General features: G+C 46.7%; 1 protein-coding gene across 2 annotated transcripts; it reads left to right on the top strand.

Moving 5' to 3' along the window:
• Positions 1-229: 229 nt before the first annotated feature.
• On the top strand, positions 230-27,650 carry LOC146198508 (uncharacterized). 2 transcript variants are annotated; one of them, XM_084594007.1, is made up of 7 exons: positions 230-764; positions 7,028-7,180; positions 10,799-10,870; positions 11,963-12,290; positions 18,071-18,412; positions 21,580-21,867; positions 26,121-27,650. In XM_084594007.1, the coding sequence occupies exons 2-7, from the start codon at positions 7,101-7,103 to the stop codon at positions 26,958-26,960; spliced, it is 1,950 nt and encodes a 649-aa protein (XP_084450133.1). In that variant the 5' UTR covers positions 230-764; positions 7,028-7,100; the 3' UTR covers positions 26,961-27,650. The 2 variants fall into 2 exon arrangements, with proteins under 2 accessions (XP_084450133.1, XP_084450134.1); XM_084594008.1 differs by lacking the exon at positions 230-764 and adding an exon at positions 2,318-2,519.
• Positions 27,651-27,973: the final 323 nt, after the last annotated feature.

The raw sequence follows: 27,973 nt of genomic DNA, 5'->3' as shown, positions 1-27,973 counted from the left end.
AAATTGCTGTGCTCAATATATGATGCGGTTAATTAAACGTAAAACAATGTGCTGTAGGACAAAATTGTTCTGTAGCGCATGGATGGTATTCTGCAGAACACCATTAAAGAAAATAAATGTTAAAATAGCCACCGCAAAGCGGTAAATTAGAAGCGCCTAATTTATGCCTACAAGGTCAAGAGCGGAGCGCACGCACGCTCGGTGCGGAACGCGCCCCCTACGAAAGGAAACAAAAAAGCCGTCCGATCCGAGAAGCGGGAGCGAAAAGCCTTCCTCTCTCCAGAATCTCTTGTCGCCGTGGGCGGCGGCCATTTTGCTGGATGTTGGCCTTGTTTTTTGCTGGGCTCCGGGCGCAGCGTCTGGCCGCTAACCACCGGTAACCAGCACAAACCTAAGAAAGCGTAACCAGTGGACCGGTCACCTGGTCGAAAACCGCTGCTACTTCAGGCATCTAGACGCGGTCAAGCACGGCGCCGAGCTATTTCTTGTGTCCGTGCAGCTTAAATAGCCGTCGCGCCGGAAAGACTGTCCGTGAGCGTCGGATTTTCACCGGAGCCGGCGACTCGCGCCAGCGGGACATCGGCACTCCGAGCGCTCTGACAATCGAGTGAAAGCTGTGCTTGTGCGACATCGGAGTTTGATTTGTGCTGGCGCTTGTGCCGACGACTGCGCGACAGACCACGACTCTGTCCTGGGATAACTGAGGTCGGCTAAGCCTAAATGTGTTGACTTTTGATCTGGATGCCGGCGCTGAGCAGATGGAGGTAAGCGGCCACTTTCCTGACTCCGGGGTCACCACGGTCTAGCGACGACCGGTATGCGATGCCGTTGCATTCAACTCTAGCTTGGCATTTTCCAATAGTTTTCTGTGCCTGCGACTGCATTTGCCAACGGCCTAACGGAATGCCCATTTCGTTCTCCCTGGTTTAGAAATACTTTTAGAGAAACGTGGTTTTTAGTTCTCTTTTGCGCACTGTAGTGCTCGTTTAAAACAGCTGAGAGTCACGCTTTCCACAGAAAAAAAGCGCAACTTCTGCGCCCCTTAAAGTAGGCTCCCAGTCAAAAGAAAAAAAAATGCTCGTGATAGGCGAAACAATAGTCGGATCGCCATGTTTGTCTTTACTTGTTTTTTGTGCATGTTTGCTTTTCGGGCTCGCACGTCTCGCCGGTCCTGAGGAGGCGGCGCTAGCGATGGGGGAGGGGCGCCGGAGGGGGAATTAGTAGTCATTGCAATTGGCGACGAGGACTTCGATCGAAAAAGACTGTCGATCGAAGACTGCGCCGGCGCCGCTGGTTCTTTCGAAATCTCGAGTTTAGTGTTTCCGTCACTGGCGGATGGCTCGCGGTCACGTCCGTGGACTGATTGTCATTCGGAAAGCGTCGTTCCTTTGCCTGGCCAGCCGCGTGCATTGCTTCTGAGCTTAAATTGGCGTTGCAGGGGCCGATTCGAAATGAGACAGACTTTGGCGTTCGGTTTCTTGAAATTATTTGCTTCATAATCCTTTGGTTCCGCAAAGTTTGCTTGTGCCACGAAAAATTCGAATGGGAGCAGAAAACATACTGTGCTGTTTAGGGGGGGAGGGGTTAGATTAGGTAGGTGTCGCCATCTACTCGTGCGTAGAGCGGCGCCTCGGTCGTTTTGTGTTAGTGATAGGCTTGTTGAATGTGCGTGTATTTGACGGCTGGAGGTGCGGGGGAGGAGGGAATGAACTCGCCGGCTCCGTTTTATGTTGGCACGGCTTGGGACATGTCGGCTTGGGAAAGGAAGGATCGGCGGCAGGCGCAGCGGAGTGGCAGCAGTGCCCCTTCCCCCCCCCCTCCTCTTCCGCGCCTCTCGTTCCCTTTCCTTCTCGTTTCTTTTTTTGTCGTGTTGTGGCTCTCTTTTCTCGGCATCTCTTTGTTCGGTGCGATCCATGTGTTCTAATCCCAGCTGGCGGAGTTGTACGACTGCTAAGAGGTCCTGCCATTGTTTTAGAGCCAACGTTACGTGTCGCTGCAGAGTCGCGCCGCGTTAAGCCAAGGAGCCGACGCAATCGCGTTTTGAGATGCCAAGATATTAGGGCACTAACTTCGTTGATTGGGGATTAATAAAACTATATATTAGTAACGGCTTTGTGCGCATGAATTTAGCGGTCTAAGCGACGCGGAGACTGCCTGCGAAACATGCGATGTGTGAAAACGGTAAAGAAAAAGTAAAAATGATTAAGCAATAAACAAAACAAAATGTTCTCCCGCGGCGGCGTTGTCCATCCCCGTCGTCGCAAGGCGGCTAGGTAGCAAAGAGAAAGAAGGGGCGGCAGACGAAAACCCGAGACGGTAATTAACGAAAAGTTCGCCATTTTGAAAACGACACGGCGCGTTGAGGCACGGTTGGAGTCCCAACTTATTATTTTTGGGCCTCTTCACGTCCATCTTTTTGAAGTTACTTTTGTAACATCATCATTGTGAAAGATGTGTGGTCGAAGGAGACGAATGAACCTACCCTTTCCGGAGCGTCGGACGCGCGGAGCGCCGTCCAAGTAAGCGGATGACTGCGATGCCTTTAATTGAAAGGTCGGCTCGTCGGTTAATTGTTTCATCGCACGAATTTCGTCTACTGTGTGTCGCTTGTTGTATGCTGGTGTGGTGCAAGCCACTGTCGAGTGTTTAATATAGTGCTTGACAGCGCTTGAAAGGTTTGAAGCGTTGAGGCCGTCCGTCCGGCCGTTTTCTACGCGAAGAGTTCTTGCGCTGATAGAAATGACCGGTCGGGTCAGCGACCGACGATGGCTCGCCGTCTACTGTCCGATGCTGCCGGCGTTAAGGGGAAGGTTTCTTAGAGGCAGTAGCGGTGTTGTTGTTCAACTGGGTTCGTAGGTCTGATAGCACTGGGTTCGCATCACGCGCTGTCGGACATGTAAAAACCATGTGAAGTAGCACATATCAAACTAAAGTCTCTGCGGTCTTGGGATAGGAGCATGTTACGACACCTGCATTTGTGACTAGTGTGCGTGCGTGTCATGACGGGCCGCCGACAGGGAGTCTGCGGCCTTTCGTGATTGGGTTGCTGGGATCACTTTCGACACGTTTGCGTAGCATGTCCCTAGTGCTGTAGCGCTCGCAGGCCGCCTTGAGGTGGTTTTTGTTTGGACTTGCACTTGGTTTGCGAAGCGATCTTGCTGCTAACGCTCACGTTGTGGCAGTGATCGCCTCTTTCCCCGACTGCAAGTTGAACGACAGTCGGCGATAGGGGATATAATAGACGAATTTCAGAATCAATTGTTCGTCGCTAAGGGACGCAGCAGTCGCTGCGCGAACCAACGCCTTCGCGTTTTCTTGGACGACCGCATTATTTGTCCGCCCTTTTATTTCTAGGGCGCGCCGAGATGGTAGCGCGCGCACGGACGTTGCGAAGCGAACAGTGGTGGTTCGTGTTTTTGTCTCACGGGCCGTCGCATCCACCGGCGACGTTTGCCCAACGCGCTTGGGCGTAGTGCGTGACCTACAATTCGCGCAGGCGGCCGATTCGTCGCAGTTTCAGCGCCGCACGGACACGGCGGAGGCCGCTTTTGCTGCTTGAGCGAGTACGGCTCGCGCTGTTGGTTTGCACTTCCGCCGTGAGCGGGTTCTAGGAGCGCGATTATTGGCGGATGCATCTCGACCAGGCAGTCTGCGTACGCCACTCATTACGGAGTCGACGACGCTTGAGTGCAAACATGGCGCGGATACCTTTTGGCATCTCGTTGAAGGTGATAGGGTCTAGCGTGCGTACGCGCCTGCGACCGTCACCTGCCTGCAAGGGTCCGCGGCTGTCGAGAATGTTACGCGGAGGCTTGTGCTTCAACTTCCGTCACTGCCTGCATTTAATAGACTGACGTGCGCTGCCGGTGTGATTTCATTGAGTACTTAGTTTCTCTGACACAGAAATCTGGTGACGCTTTTCGGAACCACGTGCCAGGACTGTGAAGTGATAAGTGCAGGTCACTAAGAAATAGTTCCCAACGAGCTCCTGTAAATAAGTCTGAGATGTTGCGAATGCCCGCTGTCTATTTTAATGGACTGGTACAGTTTTGAATGGCTTGCTGTTGCATCTTTTACCGCCACCACCGGCTTTGCTAGGCTGCTTGAGTGGCCATAATATGGAAGCTCGAGTAGTATTTTCCCTCTTGCTACATTTAACATTGATATTGCTATATCTAAAACGCAACAGTGGTACATGAAAGGCCTTTTTTCTGTCCAGTCTGGGTCCACACTCTTGGTTCTTTTAAGCCGATAGTGTTATCTGAGCCTAGAGTGATAATAAAAGCTTGAAATAAAACTTGTAACCCATTTTGCAAACACTGGTGTTTATTATTGGCCCTCCATGGTTGTGTTACAGCTCTTAGTAAGCAGGAAGTCTTCAGAATTCATTGCTGACACATTTATTAGTTGCATAACTTGTTGTATCTCATGCAGTTTGATTTGCTTCAGCTGTTCCTGCAAAAAACCACTCTGCGACCATTTCAGTTTTGTTCCTCCTGTATCTTTTAAGTTTTCATGTGCAGAGCCAAGCATTACTTCGTTTGATTTGCAGGTCAGTGGAATGTTACGTCAGCAACAAAACCACTGGGCACTAGCTTTTAATTTTGAGCATTTACTTGTTAAATTTAGGGTGAAAATGATTGGCATGCAACTGCAACACTTCGAAATTTGCTTAGATCTTTAGTATGCCTATAGAATTCAATGATCAGAAGGAATGTAACCTAGCTGATTGTTGCAGCTGGGCTAACACAGGAGTCAAGTATTAACGGCATTTTGGAATGTTTTACAAGTGCATGCTTTTGTTTCTGTGAGCAAAATTTTTTATTAGTACGGGTAAAGTGAACTTGGCTTTTGTTATTGCAGCAGACATTGTTTGCTGCTTTGTTTGCTGCTGTTAGCCTTTCTTTTTTTTTTTTTTAATATTTCTGATCAGAGTTTATTGGCAGAAAAAGTGAGAACATAAGTTTAGCAACAACGAAGGTCTTGTATTCTGACTGAATTACCTCAAGGAACATCCTCTTGTATAGCCAGGGCAATTAGGCAAATGTTTAAGGTGCAAAAAATGTTGACAAGCTTATTATTCTATATTTCATGTATTCCATATTATTTCCATGCCGAATTATTATTTTGCAAAGTTATATTGCTTTATTGCTACTGAGACTGCACATGGATAATCGCTGTGATCTATTCACAAGCGCTCTTTCGTGCACTGTATGGACATGTCTATATAAGTGTGCAATTTAGACAAGTTTGTGTGCACATGGGGAGTGAGAGAAAGAGAGAAAAGCTTTGCACCAAAGTTCTGCTACTTGTTTTAAGGCTTTATGTTGTATTGGTGCAAAAGCAGTGGCTTTTTCTTTGGCTCTCTCCCACTCCTCCTTGAATGCTTTGCTTCATTCGAACTCTGAGTATCAATGGGCCCTAGAAAAACTCTTTCCACTAGGCCCTATGCTAGCTTACAATAACTACTTTTAATTACCACGGCTACATTGTGTGCTCTAGCCCTTAGCCATGGCATCCACTGATAAAGTGCTTGGTGCTTTACATGTGTAAGATGCAACAACTCTTTTAAATGCTAGACAACGGTATGTTTCAGGTTTTTAGTAAGTAACAGAAAATACGCCGCAGCATCATAGATTAATAGCGAGCATTGAACCTGGCTCAGCGACATTGTGCTGAACAAATTCGCTTCCAATTTCTGTGCATTATTACATTACACACTACAGACTATGCACTTTATTTTTTATTTTTTTGACGAAGAGACCAGTTATGGGGAAAATTTACTAGGAATTCCACTCTCATAAATTGTTTTCTTAGCAATGAAAGGATTTTTTCTGCTGAATAAATATGAACTCGGCCATAAAAAGTAAGAGAGTCAGTTCTTACCGAGAGCATTATTTAGATATGCTCAGCATGGAATGGGAATTTGTCCAAATTGTTGCTTGTTCTGCAGACAATTTCAGTTTCATGTTTTGTGCACGGGTTCTGGGTAGTTTAAATAACAGATCTGTCCTTGTGCCGCCCAGCATATATTGTTGTAGGCAGTCTGCAATGAGTAGCAGTGTCTTGCCTGCTTGTGGGCTCTACAGTAATTTGCTCACCTGCTATCAGCCAGAAAACTTTAATATATCGAGAATAGGGATCTGCTTATATAGTACTTTTTCCAAACCAGATCGATTATGAATACTGTACCTCCTTTACTGAATTGAATACAAGTAAAATATCTGGACTAATATTCGCTGCTTTTGTGAATAATCGTGCGAAATTAACAAAAGTGTGAAACATCTGTCAGCAGTGGCGTTGCATACTTTGCTAACTTGGGCTAAAGTTACAGCTTTTTAAGGACACAATACTTATATCCACTAAGGGGCCGCAACATAAAATGAGTGTGTTAATTCGATGACCGTCATGTTATACGTATAGGAAAAGTACCTTTTCTTGTCGACAGCAAAAGTAACTACAACTAAACCTCAGGACGTGAAACAGGTGATAGCGTGTGTGAGCCATGGTCTCCAAGACCAGACTTCAAGGCAGGATTGCTCAACTTGCTTAAGCCTTGCTGCGTCATCAGGACTTAGCGGCCATATATAAATGCTGCGCACACTGCCTAATGAATAGACCATGTATCAGCATTGAACGCTTCGTTTTGCACCTACTAATTGCTGAAAGGTGGTATCCAGCCTCGGAGTAGGCCTTGCTTTTCGAGCAGTCATCGATGAAGAATACTGCAGTAAACCTTATTCGGACCTAGAGCCAATAGATCAAAAAGCATTCCAAAGTTCCTGTTCAAATGGTTTCCAAAGCGCACCATTTCAGTCATTTCATTTAATCGAATACATGAATACTTAGTTCACTATTCAGATGTTTGAATATTTCTATACCCCTAATTAAGAACCTAAAATAGCCGCATGCATCAGCTGCAAATGAAACTGTGCAGGCTGTCGAAAGGTCTTGACTGAGTTCAGTGATGTTTCTGTCACATACGACTTGAAACGGCATGTGTGCGTGCTTGTGTGCTCTCCTGCAGGATGCCAGTGGCGACAGTGCTGCAACTGTTCGCTGGTAAAAAGAGCAGCTGTAGCTTCCATTAGGCCATAACCATGGAGACCAATCCGTTTTTCCGAGGCATTCTGGGCCAGGCGCTTCCCCGACCACTTCTGAGAGCGCCTCCCGAGCCAAGGTGAGCAGTGCATTTTACTGGCTTGACTCCTACGTTTCATGGGTCCAAGCATGTGTTTCTTTTCAAATTCCCTTTCGACGCTCGTCACAAGTCAACTGTCATTATTGGGCCATGACGAGTCCAGCTCATTATGTGCTTTCTGGCACTCCGATAACCTTTTAAGATGACTCGTCCAAAGATTTATTTTTTTTATTGCCGAGAGATCGCGGCACGGATATTGAAACACTGATTTCTTTGCTTGGCCTGGGCAAGGAAACTTGTCAGTGCAGAAATTAACACAGCAGAGCGCGAGAGTGACAATGCAACCGGCTCAAGTAATGCTGAAAATTTCAGTTTGTTTTGTTCCTCATATGATGACCGGCTCGAGTGATGCTGAAAATTTCAGTTTTGTTCCTCATATGATGACAGCAGAATTGAGGGCCTTGTTTGAAATGAAGCAGATGGTGAAGATAACAGAAAATGACTTGACATGACATTTTGTGTTAGGTTCCTTGTAAAAAGGCAGTTTTGGGAAGCGTATGTGCAAGGAAATTCACACCTTCTTCAGGCGGTGCAAGATAACACTGTGTGCATTTCTGTGCTCCGAGCACTGGCACATTTGTAAAAGCCTGGAATAGGAAGGTTTAATTGATTTTTAATTTTCTTATATAAGAAGGACTTCCTCTGTGCCTTCTTGCTTTGGAATAGGCACATGTCCAGAGACTGAAGATATATGTATTAAAAATTGCTGTAGCATTTTTATGGTGTTTCTTTGTGCTTTGCACCAACCAAAATACTATTTTATTAAATAAAAATAACGACCATTTTTGGTACCACTTCTGGGGGGCAGAAAAATGTGTCTGCAAGGAGTGTAATTCGAACTTGAACATACGCTTTGGTGCCACCAACATCAAGTGTATGAGTAAAAAGACAACCTTCAATTCAAGGTCTGCATAATTTAACAATATTTGGTTGCCTTTATATTTGAACTATTGGTAGTTGACTATATATATTTAGTTCACGTGAGAGCATGCATGGTGTCATGCCTATCACCTCGAGCTGCCATCTGCAATCTCTTCTAATCTTATCTCTCATATTGTTTGTTTTTCGCAAAAGGAGAGGACTCTGTTTTGTAGCTTAAGGCTGATGCCCTCAGTTGTGTTCCTCTTGTCAGCAAAAAGGTGGCCATGTTCAACAAGGAGCTGTATTGCAAAGCAACCTGTGGCGTTAAAGGGACACTAAAGACACCCAAAGATGCTATGAAAATCTAATAAACTACATTTGGTGACACTGTCGCCGCATATCTGGCAGCAAAAAGTCGAATAATTGCTGAGATATTGCGATAAGAAGTTGAGGTTTTTTTCTTGTTCCCGCCAGTCGAATTCAAACTGTTTCCTCCGATTACATAGTTGGGGTAGAGTGACGCACACTATGATGTAAGCGGAGACTCCGTGATTGCTAGCGAGCCGGCGCAGCCCACGGCGTCGACCGGTTAGCATTTTTCAGGGGCCGACATGGCAACAGTGTACTCTCAATCGACCATCGCCTCACAATAAGGGACGGCCACAGCCGAAATATATAAAACGATGATGAGAGTAATTTACCGAGTGATGGGCTCATAAAGGAAGAAAAAATAAACATAGAGCGCTTGTAATGCACAATACTTTACATGTTTCTCAAGCTTTTGCGCTCCTTCTTGCACTACGTATAAAAAAACTGAGCCCTCGGTCATCTCAACGCTTCCCGAAATGTTTACATACAAATAGGATTTAGTTACCAGCAAAATAGTGTCCTCGCTGCTGCGCTTGTCAGTTTTGAAGCTTCGTCGCACTTTTTTCCTTCAAGGTTTGTGCTACAGCTCCGTGGTCAGTGAAAATTACGTCCACGGTAGCAGAGCATGACCGAAAAGCCGGTGCCACTAAATTTGCCAGCGCTGTGAAATTCCACATGTTAAAATGGTTCCAGTGCACAATATAGTGCGCATAGGCATCCAGAACATTAGTTGCAAGTCGTGAGAGCAGGCAGCATGCTCCGATGGTCAAGAAGTTGTTTGGTTTGGTTTGTGGGGTTTAACGTCTCAAAGCGACTCAGACTATGATGGTTTGGTTGGTTTGTGGGGTTTAACGTCCCAAAGCAACTCAGGCTATGAGGGACGCCGTAGTGGAGGACTCCGGAAATTTCGACCACCTGGGGTTCTTTAACGTGCACTGACATCGCACAGCACACGGACGCCTTGCTTTTCTCCTCCATCGAAAAGCGACCGCCGAGGCCGGGATTCGATCCCACATCCTTGGGAACAGTAGTCGAGCGCCGTAACCACTGCGCCACCCCGGCGGGGTCAAGAAGTTGTAATTTTTAGACAGGCAGCAATGTCCTGTACACCTCAAAACATGTTCTATTATAAATGTGGCCATGACATAAAATGCAGAAATTTTTCCCGGCTTCCTGTGACGTGGCGTAGTTGAGTGGTTAGCGCCGAATGTTACAGAGCAAGCAGTGGCTGGTAGTGGCTTTTGTTTTTATTATTATTATTATTATTATTATTATTATTATTATTATTATATTCTACAAATCTATTATTTTTTCTTTTTTTTTTCCAGTTGAAATGCAGCAGCTGTAGTAGCTATGGTTCAAACTTGCGGCTTCATACGCAGCATATGGTTGCTTCAGACTATGCATCACTGCCTTGGTTTAGGTCTTGATGTTTTAACTAAATGTTAGAAGCCTAAATACTAGCATTATATATTAGGCTAAAGTGCCATGCATTGTATAGGCAGACAAGCTGCTGTTAACACAGCAGTCATGTTTGTTTATGCCATGTGACATTTTGTGGCAGGAAAAGATAGTATCAATTTCAGCCTGGATGCGGTCATCGGCAAGCAGACATAGATTGCGCAGTTGCTTTCTGTTTACTTTGCCAAATTCAAACACTGGTGATACATTTGTCAGATATTTAATTTAGTTTCAGTTGGAAGTGAATGCCAACTTTTGTTTCAAGTAAAATGTCTGGCTATCTAGGATTCTTAAATTATCCCTACAAAATATTATTTTGTCATCCATGCTTCTAGAATTCTACAGGACCAGAGGATGGCGGCTGAATCCCGGCAGCGGCCACCACATTTGCTTTCTTGGTGGCAAGACTCAAAAGCTACACGTACACTGTGCATTGTAAGACTAGTGTAGTATAGTAGGGCTCCCTTCCAGACTGCGTCGACACTATGAATTACGTGGTTCACTTTGTTCTTTGCACCACCACAGCCATTCCTGGTGCTCAGTCCATCCAATTGGTGCTTCGGCCAAGAAAGGACTCTTTCATGAGGGGCTAGTTGAACCTCGAGCTCAAACCAAGTAAAGCTGAAGCCTGCGCCACAATGTGATGGGGGCAGAGGGCCCTTTCCAGTAGCTTTTAGTAGTCATTTCAGACAAGCTACATCTGGAGCTGTCTTGAAAAGCAGGGAGGGCAGAATAAGAGAAATAATTAAGGTACCCGAAATTCTTCCTGCTGCTTTCTCTCGGGGCATTCTTTCTAGTGCTATTCTTTTGCTAGAGCAGCAAAATTCTATGAATATCATTGGTATTTCTGCGTGCACTTTCAGTAAACGCCAAGATTGTTTGTGTGACATGCTTTTGTCACTGCAGGAGACGCCATGAGCGACCTGAACCATCTTCCATTGCTTTGGACACGATGGAAGTGGAAGATCTTTCTATCAAGTAAGTTTGCGGGTCAAGGAGTGCATAAGACGGTCACTAGTCACTTCTCTGACTATGCTTCATTTATTTAATGTCCATGCCTTTTTTTTCTCTAATGCAAATTGATTACAGCCAGCATGTAAAACCTGCGAGACACACTCTACTCTACATTACAGGGGGGTAGACGCACCAAATTTTTCCTAGCCATTAGTTAATGCGGATCACCTGATGAAATTCGCGTGCACCTGTTTTGCAATTGAATTTTTTTTGCTGCACAGCTCTGGTTTCGTCTGTGGGTTGCCAAATGACAGTTTCAGCATCGCAAGTGACGGCGGGATAATGTGAGCCCCCACAGAAACTACAATAGCTCTTTGTCAAGTCGATGTCATTCTGGCTTCTGGGGCAGCTTGGCATAAGAGTTTGTATGTTCTCATACTCAGTTGTGACGTCAAAACCTCCGTATGACAATTGAAAATGAAACTTCAGGAGAAAAAAGTTCAATTAGAATTATTAAGTGCTGGTAAATTGTATGTGGTGATCCATGTTTACTGATATCATACACGCACAGTTCCAAAGCAGAATTCCAATAGACATAAATTTGTGTCACCACCCATTTGAGTGGTGTTAAGTGGTAAAACTGATAGTGAAAGAGTGAGAAAGTAGCTAAAGAAATTGGCATGCATTATAAAATTAAGCTTGAATTTACATTTTATTTCTTTGTCCGCCTGCTCTGGTATGAACATTGTTCAGCGTAAAATTAGTTTTTCTTTGGGCTTTCCATTGAGCAGTGCTGCTTTTCCACAGGGCTGTCGGGGAAGAAAAAATTTACCAATTGAGAAACATAGTAGCTTGAATGTGTGCATGAATTAAAATGTGCAGTCTTTGCCAAAAGTAACCAGGCTGCATGGTTTTTCTTCTTAGTAGTACAGTGCAGCACTTTCGCTGATGCCCAAGCCACGATTATGACATAACAGTAGAGTCTGTATTGTGTGGATTTGTTTCAGCTTGGATGGGTCTGGATTATGAAAATGTAGCCTGTAAAATGAAGCTGCCAGGAATGTAACAGCAGAGTTCTGCTGTGCATGACAGCGTTGCTTTGTGTGCTTCTTGCAGGAAAGAACCGGTGCCGGCGGTGGCCCCCGTGCCAGCTGCTCCATCGCCGGAGGTGGTGCGCAGCTCGGGTGGGCGGCGCAAAGGAGGCCTTGGTCCCCAGCGCCTTGGCCCCGATGACATCATTGTGCTGTCGGACGAGGAGACTGGCCGCCTCAATGGGCACCGCCTGGTCAATGGAGCAACTGGAAGCACCGGCTGGCAGCTTCAGCCACCGCAGCCACCTCAGGCGCCGCTGTCTCAGCAGGAGCTGTCCGCTCGCCGGGCTCTGGTGCGAAGCCTGCGGCAAGAGCTGCGCAATGAGGAGATGAAGCTGGTGCTGCTCAAGAAGGTCAGTCGGCGATTGTGTGTGTGTGTGAAAACAACCTTGGAGTAAGCAGAAAGGGGGCCAGATTTATTGATTTCACCGTGCTGTAGCTTTTGTCACAAGTGCTGCTTGCTGCCATGGACGTTGATAGCAATCTCTGACCGATCGCTAACCAGCTTTGGAGAAGTCAGCTTTAGGCTTTGGAGCCTTGAGGCAAAGCATGCGGCACGTGAGCAGGGGGGTAATGCTGGCTACAAACCTTGAAAGAAGGCGGCACAGTTCGTTGAAAAAGTAAGTGCAGCAAGAAGTAGGGAAGGGAAGAAACTGCTAAACATTCACAGCACTGGATAGTGCCAAGCATGAGGCAGCGATGCAAAGAAGTGTAGCCACGGCATGTGTGGTTTTGCCATGTTTGACTGTGTCGCGGGCATTTCTCAACTATCGCTTCTTAAGGGGCTTTTAAGCGATCCCCAAAATTTTGTAGTACGCTACCGCTAAGGTCCCCAGTCACTGATTTCGCTAATTGGGGACGTTAAACCCCACAAACCAAACTATATCAACTGTAGTTTTTTTCCACATACTGAACTCTCCCCCCAGACTGATGACGACTTTCCTTGAAAAAAGTGGGTTCATTACATGAGCAAGTATAGTAAGGCAGTATTTGTTTATAATGTAAAATTATTTGAATGTCTTTAGCACAGTTATCCTAGCAAACTATTCAGTCCTGATTGTTGCTTGGAGCCTAAACCTGCATGAGCACTCTATTTTGTGCATGTCTTTCCTGCTTGTGAGCCCTTTTTTCTTCAATTTAATTCCTACATGCCTAGATCCGCTGGCGTTCTTTTGGACTTTTAACTCTGGTTTCGTCCACACACTGCTCCTTGGTAAGCTAGCACATTTAATAAAGGTTCTTGGCACTATACAGTAAAACTGTGGTAACTCAGGTCTGGCTCATTTAAAAATTCAAAAATTTCATGAATTGTAGATTTATGAGGCCTACTGCACCAGATTAATAGAGACATTTAGTATAGCATATGGACGCTTTCGTATGATAAACGCCAGCAAATTACGAGACGCTATTCCGTGTGTTGCATCATAGTTGGCCGTACGAAAGCGCCAACGCAAACTACGGTGGTGACATCTAGATTTAAAATTAAAAAACACATTCAGCTTTTTTTTATTATTCCTAAGCCAAAACTAGCCAAGTCTCGTCAGAATTTTAGCCAGTTTCTTTGCTGCGGCAGCTGCGTTGTACTCCCCAACGTTGGTATTCCCATGTTGAATACTTTTACCTTGTATTGCCGTCATAGTGAGTACCGGCCTCCTTTCAGCCCCGTACTGCCAAGCATATTTTAGGGCTACAGTTGAATCCCGCTATAACGAAATTCACGGTGCACGAAAAAAAATTCGTTCTCGCGGAACTTCGTTATCGCAAAAATTTGACGTGAAACGCAGAAAGAATTGCCCAAGCAGCAGCAAAGGTGTTTAATGCCAAAAATCTGTAAGCTTGGTTTGCTTACGCTTCACGGCGAGCAACGCCGTCACGCGATTTTCGCACTCGGTCAGCAAACCCATTGCAACATCGTCGTCTCGGACAGCAACGAAATTCCTGATGACATCAAAAGCGTCCATCACCTGTACGGCGGTTGCCGCAGCCGGCGCTTCCTGTACGTCGTCGTCTTCTTCATCGGAAGAGTCCTTATCATTCCGGGCAGCTTTTATGATCTGCTCATCACTCACATCTTCGTGAACAACAACACAAGCGTCAGCGCCGATGTATTCGTCGAGCTCGAGATTAGGCGGCACGGTTCCTATTTCTCCCAGCGTTTTCCAGGCGGCCGCGATCCCCGGAGCCGGTGACGCCTCTTCGTCGTCGTCTGTAACGCCTGGTGTTAGGCCAGCAGAGTGTACGGGTCGACCTTCGGCAAATCCGGCGTGCCTGAAACAGTTCACAATTACTGAGCGCCCCAGTGTGCTCCAGGCAGCAGACATAATCTGCAGTGCCACGTACAAGTCCACCTTCGTGTCTCGGCCGGTTTCAGTGTTAAAAAGCAGCCGCTGAATTAACCTCCCGCGGTAAGCGCGCTTCAGGCTAAGAATCACGCCCTGATCGAGAGGCTGTAAGACAGACGTGCAATTGGGAGGGAAAAACCTCAGCTCCGTGTTAGTGAGCTTGACTTCGTCGGAGTGATGCGCTGAACAATTGTCCAAAAGCAAGCAAACTTTACGGCCCTGCCGCTTCATGTCGCGGTCGAATGCCATCATCCACTCGGTGAAAATAGCGCGGGTCATCCATGACTTGTTGTTCGCCTTGTACTGCACAGATAGGCTACGAGTTCCCTTAAAACAGTGCGGCTTGGCACTTTTGCCTATGACTAACGGCGGACGCTTGCCCGAGCCATCCATGTTTGTGCAAAGCAGCACTGTGATGCGTTTTTTTGCTGTGTTTGCCGCCGTGACAGCGCTGCCCCTTGAAGTCGAGCGTCCTAGCCGGCAACATCTCGTAGAATAGCCCGGTCTTGTCGGCGTTGTAAATGTCTGCAGGCGCGAAGTTGCTTAAAATTCCGGCCATGTTACTCGCCTTCCAAGCAGCTGCTCCGTCCACGTCTGCTGACATTGACTCGCCGCACAACACTTTTCCAACGATGTTATGGCGGGCCTTGAAACGGTTTAGCCAGCCAATGCTGGCTTTAAAATCATCAATGCCAAGTAGGCATGCATAGTTCAAGGCTTTCTGCTGGACGATGCTTCCGGACAGGGGGACGTTGCTGGCTCGTGCTTCCACAAACCACGCATGCACTGCTTTGTCCAACTCTTCATGGAGGGGCCGCGTCACCTTTTTGTGCTTCGAGGATGTGCCTGAAGCAAGTGCCATTCTCACGCTGTCCTTATTGCCTAGAATCGTTGACAGCGAACTTGCAGGAATTCCGAAGTCTTCAGCAATTGCCGCTTTCTTCCTTCCGCTTTCTGCTTGGGCGATTATTTGAGCTTTTTGCTCAAGGGAAAGAGTTTTGCGTTTTTTCACTTGCGTTGCCATCGTGTCCTGCGGATGAAAACTCGTCGTTGTCGAAGAGAAAGGCAGCGAGTGAACAACGCGACCACGACACAAAGCCAAAATGGCGGAACTGCAATCACTTGATTTCATGCTTAATGTGGCTTTGGATTTGACTTGGACTTCTCGCCAATAAAACTAGTTTCTGTTTCGATTTTGAACGCGAAAATTTCGTTGAAGCGGAAACGCTCTGCAAAAATGGTTCGTTGTGCAGAGAAATTTAGGCCATTAATTCTTATAGGATACTCGCGGGGAATAAAAAATTATTCGTTGTCGCGGAAATTTCGTTGTGGCGGTATTCGTTGTGGCGGGATTCAACTGTACACACGTGTAAGCTGTCAAACCAATGCGATCCGCTTCATGGTGTTGCCATGCCAACAAAGCAACGCTACTCGTGAGGCTTGGGGACTGCTCTGCCACTGTTCAAAATAAAAAACAAAGCAAATTATTCACTAATTATTTCAGCTGAATGCTACACGAGGCAAAGCGAAGACCCCGTGTGCCATTTATAGGTGGCAGCGCACCCAAAAACGCGGTAAAGAAGACAAATTCACTCTGAAGCGGGCGGCCTGGACGCCGCCATCTTGTCAACGCTGATCTTCTATCGTACGTGAAGGCTGGGCACGATAAACTGAAGTTTCGGCGTATGCTGGCCAATCGTATGAAAGAGCTCGGTCTCAGGTATCGTATAGCGCATGCGCAGTGCACGTCACAATATTTTTGGCGTGCGCTATTCCTCTGCGTGTGTCTGTGTACGCTATACTAAACGTCTCTAATTCTAGTAAAAGGAGCATTTCTAGCTAGGTAGTTTAAGAACATTGATTGCAGGCTTCAAGGCATGTGACATGATTAAATATTATGCTGACCCTGAGCAATCACATATGAGTAATGCACAGTGCACAGATTGTAACCTGAAGTTTCGTTAATGAGTTAGTCTCTACATCTCATTACTTCCAATGTGTTCTCTCTCTCTCTCTCTATTCTTAGTAGCAAGCTGCAGGGTAACTGCTTTTGCGTACACATCTCTCACCCCCTTCATTTTCCACCTTCTCCCACTAAGTTGAAATTTCCAGTTTTAAGCAACTCAGTAGGTTTTTTTTTTTTTTTTTTTTTTTCAGCCTGCGCGTAAAGCTTTGTCTTATCACTGAGCCAGCCAAGATGCACTCATGCGTCGATGTTTATGCCATTCACATTTCCAAGAGTAGAGCCCAGAGCTGTCACCATCATTTCTGCATGGTGCGTAGGCAGAAATCAGGCTTGTCTGTCTGATCACTGCTGTTGAAGACTGCAGTGCTGGTTCTGCCCCATTCAGGATCTGTGCCGTTCACTGGTGATATAACGCTGACTACTCTGTAGAAAAGCTGCTTTCTTATTTGTTGCCACTTTTTGCACGTGCCAAGATAATGCTCGCACTTTTTTTCCCGGAAAATTGATGCTAAGTTGGTGTCGATAATTATGTGGGGAAAATTTTCAAGCAAATGTTTTGGAGCTCTATGGTAACAAAAAATTTGTGGTTTTGCTCTGGTTAAACCTAATTGAATGGCGAAAGCAACGGCGGTTAGAAATCTTTACTTATTCATTTCAACAGCCGCCGGCACGCAGCCTTATCACTTTATTTCAGTGCACGGAACATCAGTTATCGTAAATATATAACCAAAACAATACTTCCAAGCATAATTTACCCTTATTTTAAAAGTACAGGGTCGCCAAAAGCACCAATTGCTAAAGCACTTTATTTGCCGCACGCAGCCTCATCAACACTCCCCGCATTTTATGGTATAATGCTCACAGCAGACCATACAGTTCTACTCTTGATCAGAGACTTGATCAGAGTCACTGTCTCCAGTAGCGTACTATGCAGAAGTCGTTGACGCCGAAGTGCCTGCTGGCAGCGCATACTCGGAAGCTTTCAGCTTAAAAGCAGCTGTATAACTTGCGTACCGCCCCACCGCGATGCGGCACCAAGAGCACTGTAGACAGTGGAACAAAGCAAGTAACACGGACGGAACAATGACAATGAGATGAGGAGACACCTCGCAAAATGGCGACGACTACAAGCATAATGGAGGAAAAAAAGAAAAAAGACGAGCATAACCTGTGATGATGAGCATGATCTACCTTAGCACGCTATTGCCGCCTGGTAGTGCGGGCACACGAGGCCAGCTAGGTTCGGTAGCGTTCCACAGATCGTGCTCGTTACTACTAGCAGACGACTCTCACGATGGTAATATTGGTGGTGCAATGATTATGCAATGGAAAAAAAATACAATTTTTGATGCCCAATGTTGGGGGTGCGAGCATTACGCGAGTGCGAGCATTATGCGAGTAAATACTGTAATATCCTCTTAGAGCACATTTCTGAGATATATGCGCTTGAAGCAAGCATGCACTTCTTGTGGGTAGTGCTTTTTCTTCATTGTCCGTCAAGCTATTTGCTGACGTGCCATCTTTGGAGACCGTTTGCTGCTTCACTTCGGTTGCATCTGACTACAGCAATGCAGATGGCTTCATTGCTATGCATGAGTTACATGTATAAACCATCCTGCTTATGCATGAGAGGTATGAAATTGATGTGTTCCCGAATTCCTTGTACGTTGCATTTTTTCCATCCATCACTGATGCTGTACAAGCCATGTGGTAATTACAAGCAAGTTACTTGTGCGCTCTACAGTGTACATTGTACATGGTGCAACTTTATTTTCCAAAGCATGCATGCATGTTGAAGTCCTGGCTGCTGTGCATTGTTGCACAGGTGCGTCAGAGCCAGTTGCTGCAGCGAGCGGAGCCTGCACGACCTGCACCACCAGTGCCACCTCCGAATATGCCGTCAGCAAGATCGTCGACTGTGGTGCCAACAGCAGCCCCCCCTCTCGCTCCCCCGCCTCGGAGTGCACCAACTGTGGTGGCCAATCCAGGCCACAGCCTTGGGGCTTCGGGCAAGATGGCTTTAAGCAACCACCACCACCACCACCATCACCACCATCATCACCACCATCACCATCAGCAGCAACAGCAGGCACCGCAGTCGCACCAGCAGCCGCACCAGGGGTCCAACAGCAGGGGCACACCCGACCTGGTGGGTGTCAACGCTAGGGTGAGTATGACCGCCTCTATTTCTGCGATGTTTCGAAACTTTTATGAGCCAATCTTTGTTCAGGTCTCGATTGCTATACTCTTTGCTGGCATGTAAAGGGTGCATATGTGCAGACTGCACCTCTTTGATACTGTCTGGGCACTTGATCTCGTGTGTGTGCTCTCTTGCTACAACTGGCTTTCCTTACATCTCCTCTGTGTACTATTGTACACACTCTGCACTGCGGACGTCTATGACGACGGAAAGTTGAAAAACGAGTTAAGCAACGCAAACACTTTCAAATAAGGTGATTGTGTGTGCAGAGGTAGGCAGCAATTTCGCAGCTTCACGTGCATCAGTTCACCTGAAACTTATGTGCCTGATTGAAGAATGCAGTTGGAGGCAGAAAGGCCTGACGCAGTTGGGAGTTCAAAGCGATCAGGGGATTGAATACAAAATTTTCCTAAATGGCATACATATTCACTTGGAAAGCGAAGAACCGACATCTGCCAGTAAGGAGATCTGGGTGTTGGTAGGGTTCGCTTCATCATGTCATTAGAGCAGTTGAAAAATGATCGTTTCTTTTCCAAAGCATGGCAATCTGGCGCACGCAAAAATTGAACGCACTGCACTTTTTTATTTATTTATTTTTTCCCCTGAAAAAGCAGGCACACTTTATAATCGAGAGCACATCAGAATTGAGAAAATAAGATTAGTTCTGTTTTTGCTTTGGTGCAAAGAACGGACTGTTACATGCAGAAGGGGCATCTTGTTGCCACAGGTAAACATGTAGCCACTCTTTTCTTTAACGTTGACTGTTGCTACCGGTACTTTTGCATTTCTGTGGTAATGTTTTCTTTTGCAGCAAGAGTGAGGCACAAGTTGGTCATGAGTATTATCAAGTTGGTGAACATCATAAGTTAGTTAGCAAATTGCGGTTCACAAATTGGTTTTAATTTTTTTCAATGGAATTTTCCTAAACTGAATCAGATACAAATGGTGGCACTAAAGACAAAGGATGCAAACCATTTTTAATAAATATTCATTACTTGTACAGGTTTTCTGCTGGAAGTCATGTGAAACAGAAAAGTGGTAGTAATGGCTGTATGGTAAGGTGCTGTTGCTTACATATAGCTATGTTGGTTGGATATTTTAGGAGAATCCCCCAAGGTGGAGTAAATTTGTAATAAGGGTGTAATTACTCATTGACATCCACCCAAGCGTAGCCATACGGCTACAAAGGAAAGCTGTGCAGCTTTCTCAGAAACTTCGTAGTTAAAAAAAAAAATTCGTCCTGATCCGGGGATCAAGCCCGGGGCCACCGCCTTTCCGGGGCAGTCGCTCTACCTACTAAGCTAACCAGGACGGTCAGCACAACAGATGGCAGGGCGACAGCGAATTGATCAATGACTCAAAGTGGGAATTGTGTGAAAGCTGTATAGCTTTTCTTTGTAGCCGTATGGCTACGCTTGGGTGGATGTCGATGAGTAATTACGCCCTTATTACAAATCTACTCCACCTTGGGGGATTCCCCTAAAATATCCGACCAACACGATTCCCACTTCGGGTTATTGATCAATTCGCTCTCGCCCTACCATCTGTTGTGCTGACCGTCCTGGTTAGCTCAGTTGGTAGAGTGACTGCCCCGGAAAGGCGATGGTCCCGGGTTCGATCCCCAGATCAGGACAAGTTTTTCTTTAATTACAAAGTTTCTGAGGAACCTATATAGCTGTCTAGACCAACATTGGTTGGTTTAGTTTATGGGGTGTCATGTCCCAAAGCAACGCAGGCTATGAGGGACACCGTAGTGGAGGGCTCCAGAAATTTCGACCACCTCCATCGAAAAGCGGCTGCCACGGCCGGGATTTGATCCCGAATCCTTGGGCACCGAAGTTGATCGCCTTAACCACTGCACCACCACAGCGGGGGAACCAGACATTGATATGTGACGTAAGCTTGATGCAGAGTGGCACTGCTGTTGCTGGCTGGGCCGATGGGGTCAAAAGGGGTAGCTATGCAGTGTCGGAACACATGTAAACAAAAGTTTTCAAAGCAGTTTTCTGTGCTCACGGTAGACCTATACCATCTTTAGTGAACAAAAGCCAGATATATACTAGACTGCACGTGAAGATATGAAAAGTCATTTCAAGCAAGTTATACATTATTGAAATATTAAATGTGCACCGTCTTATAAATTTTGTTTTAGCAGGCCTCATCTGTGCTCGGGTTATAAAAGCTGCACATTTTGGATCCTGGGTTGTAAGCTGCATGTCAGCCCGAAAAAAAAACCTCATGTTGACGCCTTTCGTGTGTGTGTGTGTGCGTGTGTGTGTGTGTGTGTGCGCGCGTGCGTGCGTGCGTGCATATTCTAAAAGGCCCTATTTTCAAAAAATTCGGCATGGTGTTGTGAGCGAAAAATCACGGGCGTGACTATGGCACTTGACAGTCAGCAAGTGACGTAGCCAGGCACAGGTTGGTCATCGGGTTGTGTGACGTCACGAGATCATGTGACGTGGCAGAGCTGCCAACTCTGGTTGCTCCTTTGAGATGGGAGAGTGAGAAGGGAATCGAACACCCTGGGAGCCTTTAGAATCAGTCAGAGATGCTACCTCCAGGCCACGCAGGCACATATGTACGTCATGGTTGAAGTGGAGCTTTATATGTGTCTGGTGGCATTTCACATAATTTGGTAGCAGTCAACATTGCACTAATGAGTATCTGTGAGATAATAGGCGCACAAATTAAATATTAAGGAATTAGGCAAGTAGCAAAGTGCCTTTGGCGAGCCAGGATCTGCACGGGGAGCCGCAGTTGAAAGACAAAACCGCTATTGTGTTGTACCCATGAAGGCAGAGCTTAGTGCCCCCCACATTTTTTTTTTTTTTTTCCAGTGCTGCCTGCTTGTATGTTGATGCATAGTGCGCATGTGTTGAAGTGACCATGTTGACAATAATGCTGAACCTTTAAAAATTTGAACATACCTCTTTCTATTGGCTCGCAGGCGTATTGCTGCACTGCATTGCTTTTTTTATCAGTTTTGTGTGCAGCATCAGTGATGGCGATCCGTTTGGTGTCACTTTACTACTGATGCAGTGGTCCCATTGCTATTCGCACATGCAGTGTGGCGGGCACCTTGCATTGTAACCACTCAAGATCCACACTGCAACCGAGTGTGTTGTTGCTTGCAGCTTCGCAATCAGGGCCCATCTCCCAGCGGGGTGCTCCAGTCTCAGCTTAGCTCGGGGGCGGCACTGAGAGCCAGCAGCAGCAATGCTGCAGCCAGCCTGGGCCAGCTGCAGCAGAATGTGCTCAGACTGCCCGCCAGCGCAGCCACTGCTGCAGGCATCAACAACTTGGCGGGCTCACTGTCTCGAACAGGCCCCCATGGCTCGCAGCAGCACTTCACCAGCAACCACGCTGCACCAGGTGCTGCTCACCAGGTTGCCAGCGCGGCCAACCAGCCACCCCAGTCTCAGGTAAGGCATTCCGAGAGAGCACGTTCGAGTTGCAGTATTGAGGGGATCCCGCGGCGCATGTCGAGCACCTGATCTTGACACGGTGTGAGAAGCCCCACTAGGAGTACCTGCACTGGCTTGCTTGCCTCGCCCAGTTGCGCAAGCTGGTTTCCAGTAGGTTCGCTTTATCACGCAGTGATTATGGTGGGCGCCGTCGGCTACTACAAAATTATTCGATCTTGTTATAGTAGAAAATACCTTTTAAAGCGAACAATGCTAAAAGCCGACGTCATGATCGCGACTGACCGCGTGCTTTCTTTGATAATTGATGGCTGGAAGGATGGATGACTCGTTAAAAAAAAAAAAAGAAAAAGGAAAGAATCTAGACTCTCCCGCGTGTTGAACCCTTCCATAAACTCGTGTTGATTTTTCATTAAAAGGGGTGGGTCACTACGCGAGTAAATACGGTAATTGCGGTTAGCGCTTTGTCATTCCGACTGCCAAGTGGCATCATGGTATGACTCATCATAAAGCTTCCGCACCGCGGGTTTTGTATGCACAAGTCAGATGGCACGGTGGTATGCCCCCGTCGTTATCATTTTGTTTCGCTCTCTGGTCCCAGACTGCCGGCAAAATTGGCTCGTAAAGGGGCAAATGTAGAATGCGGTGTGTCTCGACTAAAGTTTTAGTTCTCGTCCGATTGTCAAGATGGCTGCTGGTACATGCATATGATGCGCAAGTACTTCGTTAAATCAAAAGTGCAAAATACATGGTTTTCAATGGGGCAGATATTGGGAAATTAAAAAGATCCGTTACATCTCTAATTTTATTACATTGAGGCTCGTTATATCAAGGTTCGACCATATGAACCATATGCTGTATGCCATATGAATCTCATTGATCGTCTATGAGATTTTTATTTTAGAGCGTTAGCTTTACTGCTGCCATTCGCCAACTTCATTAATCTGTGCAAGCTAGGTACTGCACATGCATCAGTTTCATCTGCACCTCTCCACAGCTGCACTGGGAAAAAAATTGCCACAACTGACCTTTGAACCCTCGTGACTAGGCCAGCTTCCTTGGCCTAGTCACGAGAGCTCTATCAGGGTGCGCACAGGTGCTTGAAAACCTTGAATACCATTGAATTACGGAAGTCTGTTTTCAAGGCCCTTAAAAACCTTGAATTTATGACTGGTCCTTGAAGATTCTTGAATTCCTTGAATACTAAATTTGAACTGGTGTTTCTCGTCATGAAAACGTTTTTGTTGCTAAACTTTTATTCTTGACTGAGTTCTGAATGAACTGCGGGGAAGGAAACGTATCTATTTTTAGCCTATTTAGCGCATTCTCGTTAGGCGGCTGGCAACACTGCAGTGGGCGCGCGGCTGCGTCATCCCATTGCTATCGCATCGCCATCACTCACCGAGCCCAACATTTTTAAATAGGTTTACCGAGCCGTGCGGCCGTTTCTACGCTGGCGTTGCCCTAGTGCTTGCATTTTTGGAATGAGCGTGGCTTCTGCCTGTCAGCGCACGTGATATTTTCATATGTGACACAATGCCCGGAAAAAGCAAGTTTCAGGCTACGTGGCTCCACCATGACGAATACAAGCAGTGGATTGCGCCTGATACGAGTCCGCATCGGGCTAAGTGCAAGCTTTGCGGTAAAACTGTGGATGTGACTGCCATGGGTGAATCCGCTTTAAGGGGAGACGCGGGTCGAAAAACGGCGATTTTCAGTAAAAAAGTCACTTTTGTGATTTTGACTGTTTCAGCAACACTGATCCTTCCTCTTTAATATATAAAAAAATCAGAGCCGAAAACAGTCGCGAAATCATTTAAAAAGTCTGTTAAAGCACGCAAGGTGGCTAAAGAAGGGGCAGATACGACCCATGTTCAAGCGCGTGACGCGTCAGATCGCGGCGTCGCACGCCACTGAAATTTTGCAAGGCGGCAGGCCTACGCTTTTTCTCCCTAAAGCTGGCTTTGCCGCTTCACAAACCCCCAGCAAGTAATAAAAAAAAAAAGTTTCACCGCCCAAACCTAGCATTTTCACTGGCCATTTAAATCACGTGGTGCGATTTCGACCACGCCATTGGCTGTCAGTGTGGGAAGCGGCCATAGCTCGTCTGCTCTTCATGCGATGCGTAGCTCGCTGTCACGCTTGCTCGCTAGTTTTCTCGGCGTGTTTTCAAAATTTCACGCATCTTCGTGCTCGTCGCTGCGATAGAATCCGAGAAGAAACGTGACTTTTGGTGTCGAAAGTACCGATCAAACCACGCGTTCAAGGGAAGTCACCGGCAAAGTAAAACGGCGTGCAGTGGAGACGTCCGTGGAAGCTAGGCCTAACCTCGGCGGAGGCGACACTTTTGACAGCTCGAAGCCGGCTGGGCACTGAAGTTTCAGTGACAGCTTAGACGATTTCGTCAGTGCATTGGATAAGAAGATAAGGATCTTCGAGAACTTCGAGCGTTGAGGAGACCTAGTACGGCGAGTGCCTTTGTCGGCGAGATCGGTGCCGCGAACGCACCGGCGAGCGGAGCAGCTAGCTTGTCGGGAGCGCGGACGGTACTAACTTTCCGTTCGCGAGTTGGCCAAGAAGTGAAAAGGACTCTCGTCGTTCTAGAGCTGCGTTGCAGCAGTGTAGCGTGTGCTGCGTCCGTTGTGTCGTAGTTGTGCTCGTCGCGGTGTGCAGCTCCGGTGGACGACGCCCTTCAGCCAGCCCGAGGGAGATTTTCGCCGTGAACGTCAATGCAGTGGTTGGGGCGCGCATTATTTGTGCTGGATACAATCAACTTGCTCGATTTTGTGTGATTCTTGGTTTGCCGAAACAAGTGCGCCATAAGGAGTTTAATGCCATAACAAAAAAAGTGCACCTTGTGGTTACAAGGCAGTGGCTGACAGAAGCAAGGTTCAGCATCGCTAACTAGCGAAGAAAGCACGTCTTGAGAATGCTGCTCACAATGTCACTGTGGGAGCAACATATGATGCTGGTGAATTCTAAAACTGTGCACTGTATCATGATACCCTGGCCTGCATTGCATGCAATTTTCATGCAGGTAGTGTTGCTACAACAGCAATAACAGCTTTTGTATCTTTAAATCGCATTTTTTCTCAAATTCTTATTTTGGGCCGAATATGGGTTTTGTGCACAATATTTTATGTCGTTATTTTAGTTCAATCAACACCAAATTTGGCATGCATGATCTTTAGGCTGTGTAGAATGCAAGTATCTAGGTTTAAATGCAATCAGCAGTATTTTTGGGCATGCAAATTAAAAACATTATCTGGTGCTAGCCACTAAAAACAAGGCACCAGATATAAAATTGTCTCAAAACATTGCATGCCAAGGGAATGTTGTTACGTTGCTTATTTGTACTCAGTGGAGTGTTGGGGACAAAAAGAAGTAGTTGGCTCTGCCCTATCATGCTTGCTGCTCTGTAGAGCAGCTGCACAAACATGCATTGTTTTTCACTTATGCATGGCATTTTGAATATGAAGGCATTAAGCTATTTTAAAACTAAAAGCATATTTAGAAAGAGGAGATAAATCTCTATAAGTGGTGCAATTTTCATTCACCTAGCATCAATATTAAGAAAAAAATGTTTTCGAGTAGCATCTCCCCTTAAGCGACAAGACATGTTCAGTAAGTGGCCATTTACCTACCATACAGCATCTTCAGGACCATGTCATTACCAGCAACTGCTATAGTAAAGATTTTTGCTGGTCCCAGTGACTTTACTACAAAAGGGTTCTACTGGATATTGGATGATCATGGCATGACCCCTTTAAGGCAAAGGCATTTGACAAAAAGGGGGGGGGGGGGGGGGGGAATTGAGAAGACTGCAAAGCTTTACGACCCCCACCACTTTCATGCATTGAATGTGTGGAGAAAAGTGAGGCTTTTGTCTATAGTATATTTGTGGCTGAACACAGACTTCATTAAAAGCATTTCATGGAAACTTTGTCAGAAATTCAATATGTCACTGGCACTTGAAAGTCACTTTCAAGTTCAAGTTTTTCTGATGCTACCTCGGGGTCTTGAAAGTACCTTTTAATTTATGCACAGAATCTGGTGGAAGTTATTGCACAAATGTGCTTTTCTCAAGGTCACAAAGTTTTGCACTGTCTAAGGGGAATAACTTTAGTCTGCATGTTTTAATTTCAGTAATTCTTTTTCTGGTGCCTGGTACAAGCCGTGGGTGTAGAGTTCAAACAGGTGTTTGGGATTCTATTGTTTCTTTGTTGATGGTGAAGATTCTGTTGTGCTTACAGGGAACACCACCCAGCTTGACTCCTGCCAATGACAACCAGAGCCCTGCACAGCGCCAGGCTGCAGCAAAGTTGGCTCTTCGCAAACAGCTAGAAAAGACATTGCTCCAGATTCCACCACCCAAGCCTCCCCCACCGGAGATGCACTTTGTGCCCAATGCCAGCAGCCCCGAGTTTGTGTATCTGCTGGGACTGGAAACTGTAGTCGGTTTCCTGACTGATGGGGAAGCCAGCTCACGTGCTACGCCCCCCGAGCCATTTGCCTGCAGTCAGTGCGGCCTGGACTTCACGCCCGTGTGGAAGTGGCAAGACACGCGACGAGCTGGCCGGCCATCGGTCATCTGCGAGGCCTGCGTCACTTCCAACCTGAAGAAGGCTCTTAAGGCAGAGCACACGCACCGTCTCAAGACGGCCTTTGTCAAAGCCCTCCAGCAGGAGCAGGAGATCGAGCAGCGCCTGGCAAGTGGCGCTGCGCCATCACCTCCTCCATCTTCGACTCCCCCACCTGCAGCGCACTCACCGCGCCTGGGCTCGGCGGCCGGTGCCGGTGGCTTCCTGCCCAAGCTCAGCGCCCAGCAACTGCTCCAGGCACAGCAGCTACAGCAGCAGCTGGCTGCCCTGCCTGGGGCCCAACACCAGGCAGGTGGCGGTGGCCCCCAGCCGGCCCATGTGCTGCCCTTTGGACCCCTCTTGGCCGCCTACTCGTATCAGATGCTGAGCGCTGCCAGTGCGGCAGGTGCTCCCGGAAAGCTGCCACCTGCGCCCGATCTCCACAGGCAGTACCTGCTAGACATGATCCCACCGCGCTCAATGGCTCAGGGCTCGCTCAACTGGAAGACGTGATGACTCTGACCCTGCAGTTATGGAAAGTGACAGTGCCCTTCTGTCTGGCAGCACCTCTGAAGTGTGTCGGTGACACTGCATGGTAGCTGCAGCAGTAGATCGATAGAGGTGTTGCAACAGTGGTGGGTCAGAGGTGCACAGACTGTAGTCCGCTGCCTAATCATAGCCCACAGAGCTGTTTTTCTCTGCGTCGGGCAAGGCAGCCCTGGCGTGTTTTTGCCAGAACACTTTTCACATATGTTCATTGGAAAAACGAGCAAGGAGGACCTCTTGCACATTTGTCAGTGCGAGCATGCACGCACTGAGGACTTTTATTGCCTCTTTTCTTATTGTCCGTGAAGGCAGTATTTAAGCTCTCTAAGTTTTCCCCCCTCCTTTTTCTTCCAACCTTCCCTCTCTTTACATTTCTTTCCCCATGTGTGTGCGAGTATATATGTGCGTGCATGTGTGTGTGTGTGTGTGTGTATGCGCGTGTGGAAGCACGCACGTGTGTTGCAGTCTTCATGTCTGCACTTGCAGTGACTGAACGCTAATGCTGCGAGTGCTGCTTTGTTTTTGTTGTCACCACGCAAAATACCCGGAGTTGGGGCTGTGGACACCAGTTAGCCTGGGACTAAGGATTTTGTAAACGGAGATTCTGGATAACAGCTTCAATAAAGGGTGATCCAGTGGAGGGTAACCCTCCAAAAATTCTGGTTGCTAGTCTCAATACTTTGGCTGCTTGAGGCTAAATGAGTTGACTGTGCAGCTTAGCTTTATGAAGAGCAAGAAGGAAAATTTCTTGCTTCTTGGACCAAGTTCATCCTGTTATGAAGAAACAAGTGCATTCAGCTGGCACAGGTTATTAAAAATCTCTGCTCACATTAAAACTGGGCTTAGTGTAGCAAAATGCAACACACTCGTTAATTTAGTCTTCAAGGAACCATGATAATAGATTGAATTATTGAATGACCCTAAATATACTGCCGAAAGCTGCTTGCATCAGAGTAATTTTTATCTTATGAGCATCTAAA

Source organism: Amblyomma maculatum, chromosome 2 (assembly GCF_055883805.1).
Source record: "Amblyomma maculatum isolate TAMU_Amacu chromosome 2, ASM5588380v1, whole genome shotgun sequence".
NCBI lineage: Eukaryota > Metazoa > Arthropoda > Arachnida > Ixodida > Ixodidae > Amblyomma > Amblyomma maculatum.
The sequence above is the reverse complement of the archived record's forward strand: the minus strand, read 5'-3'. Positions and strand labels throughout refer to the sequence as shown.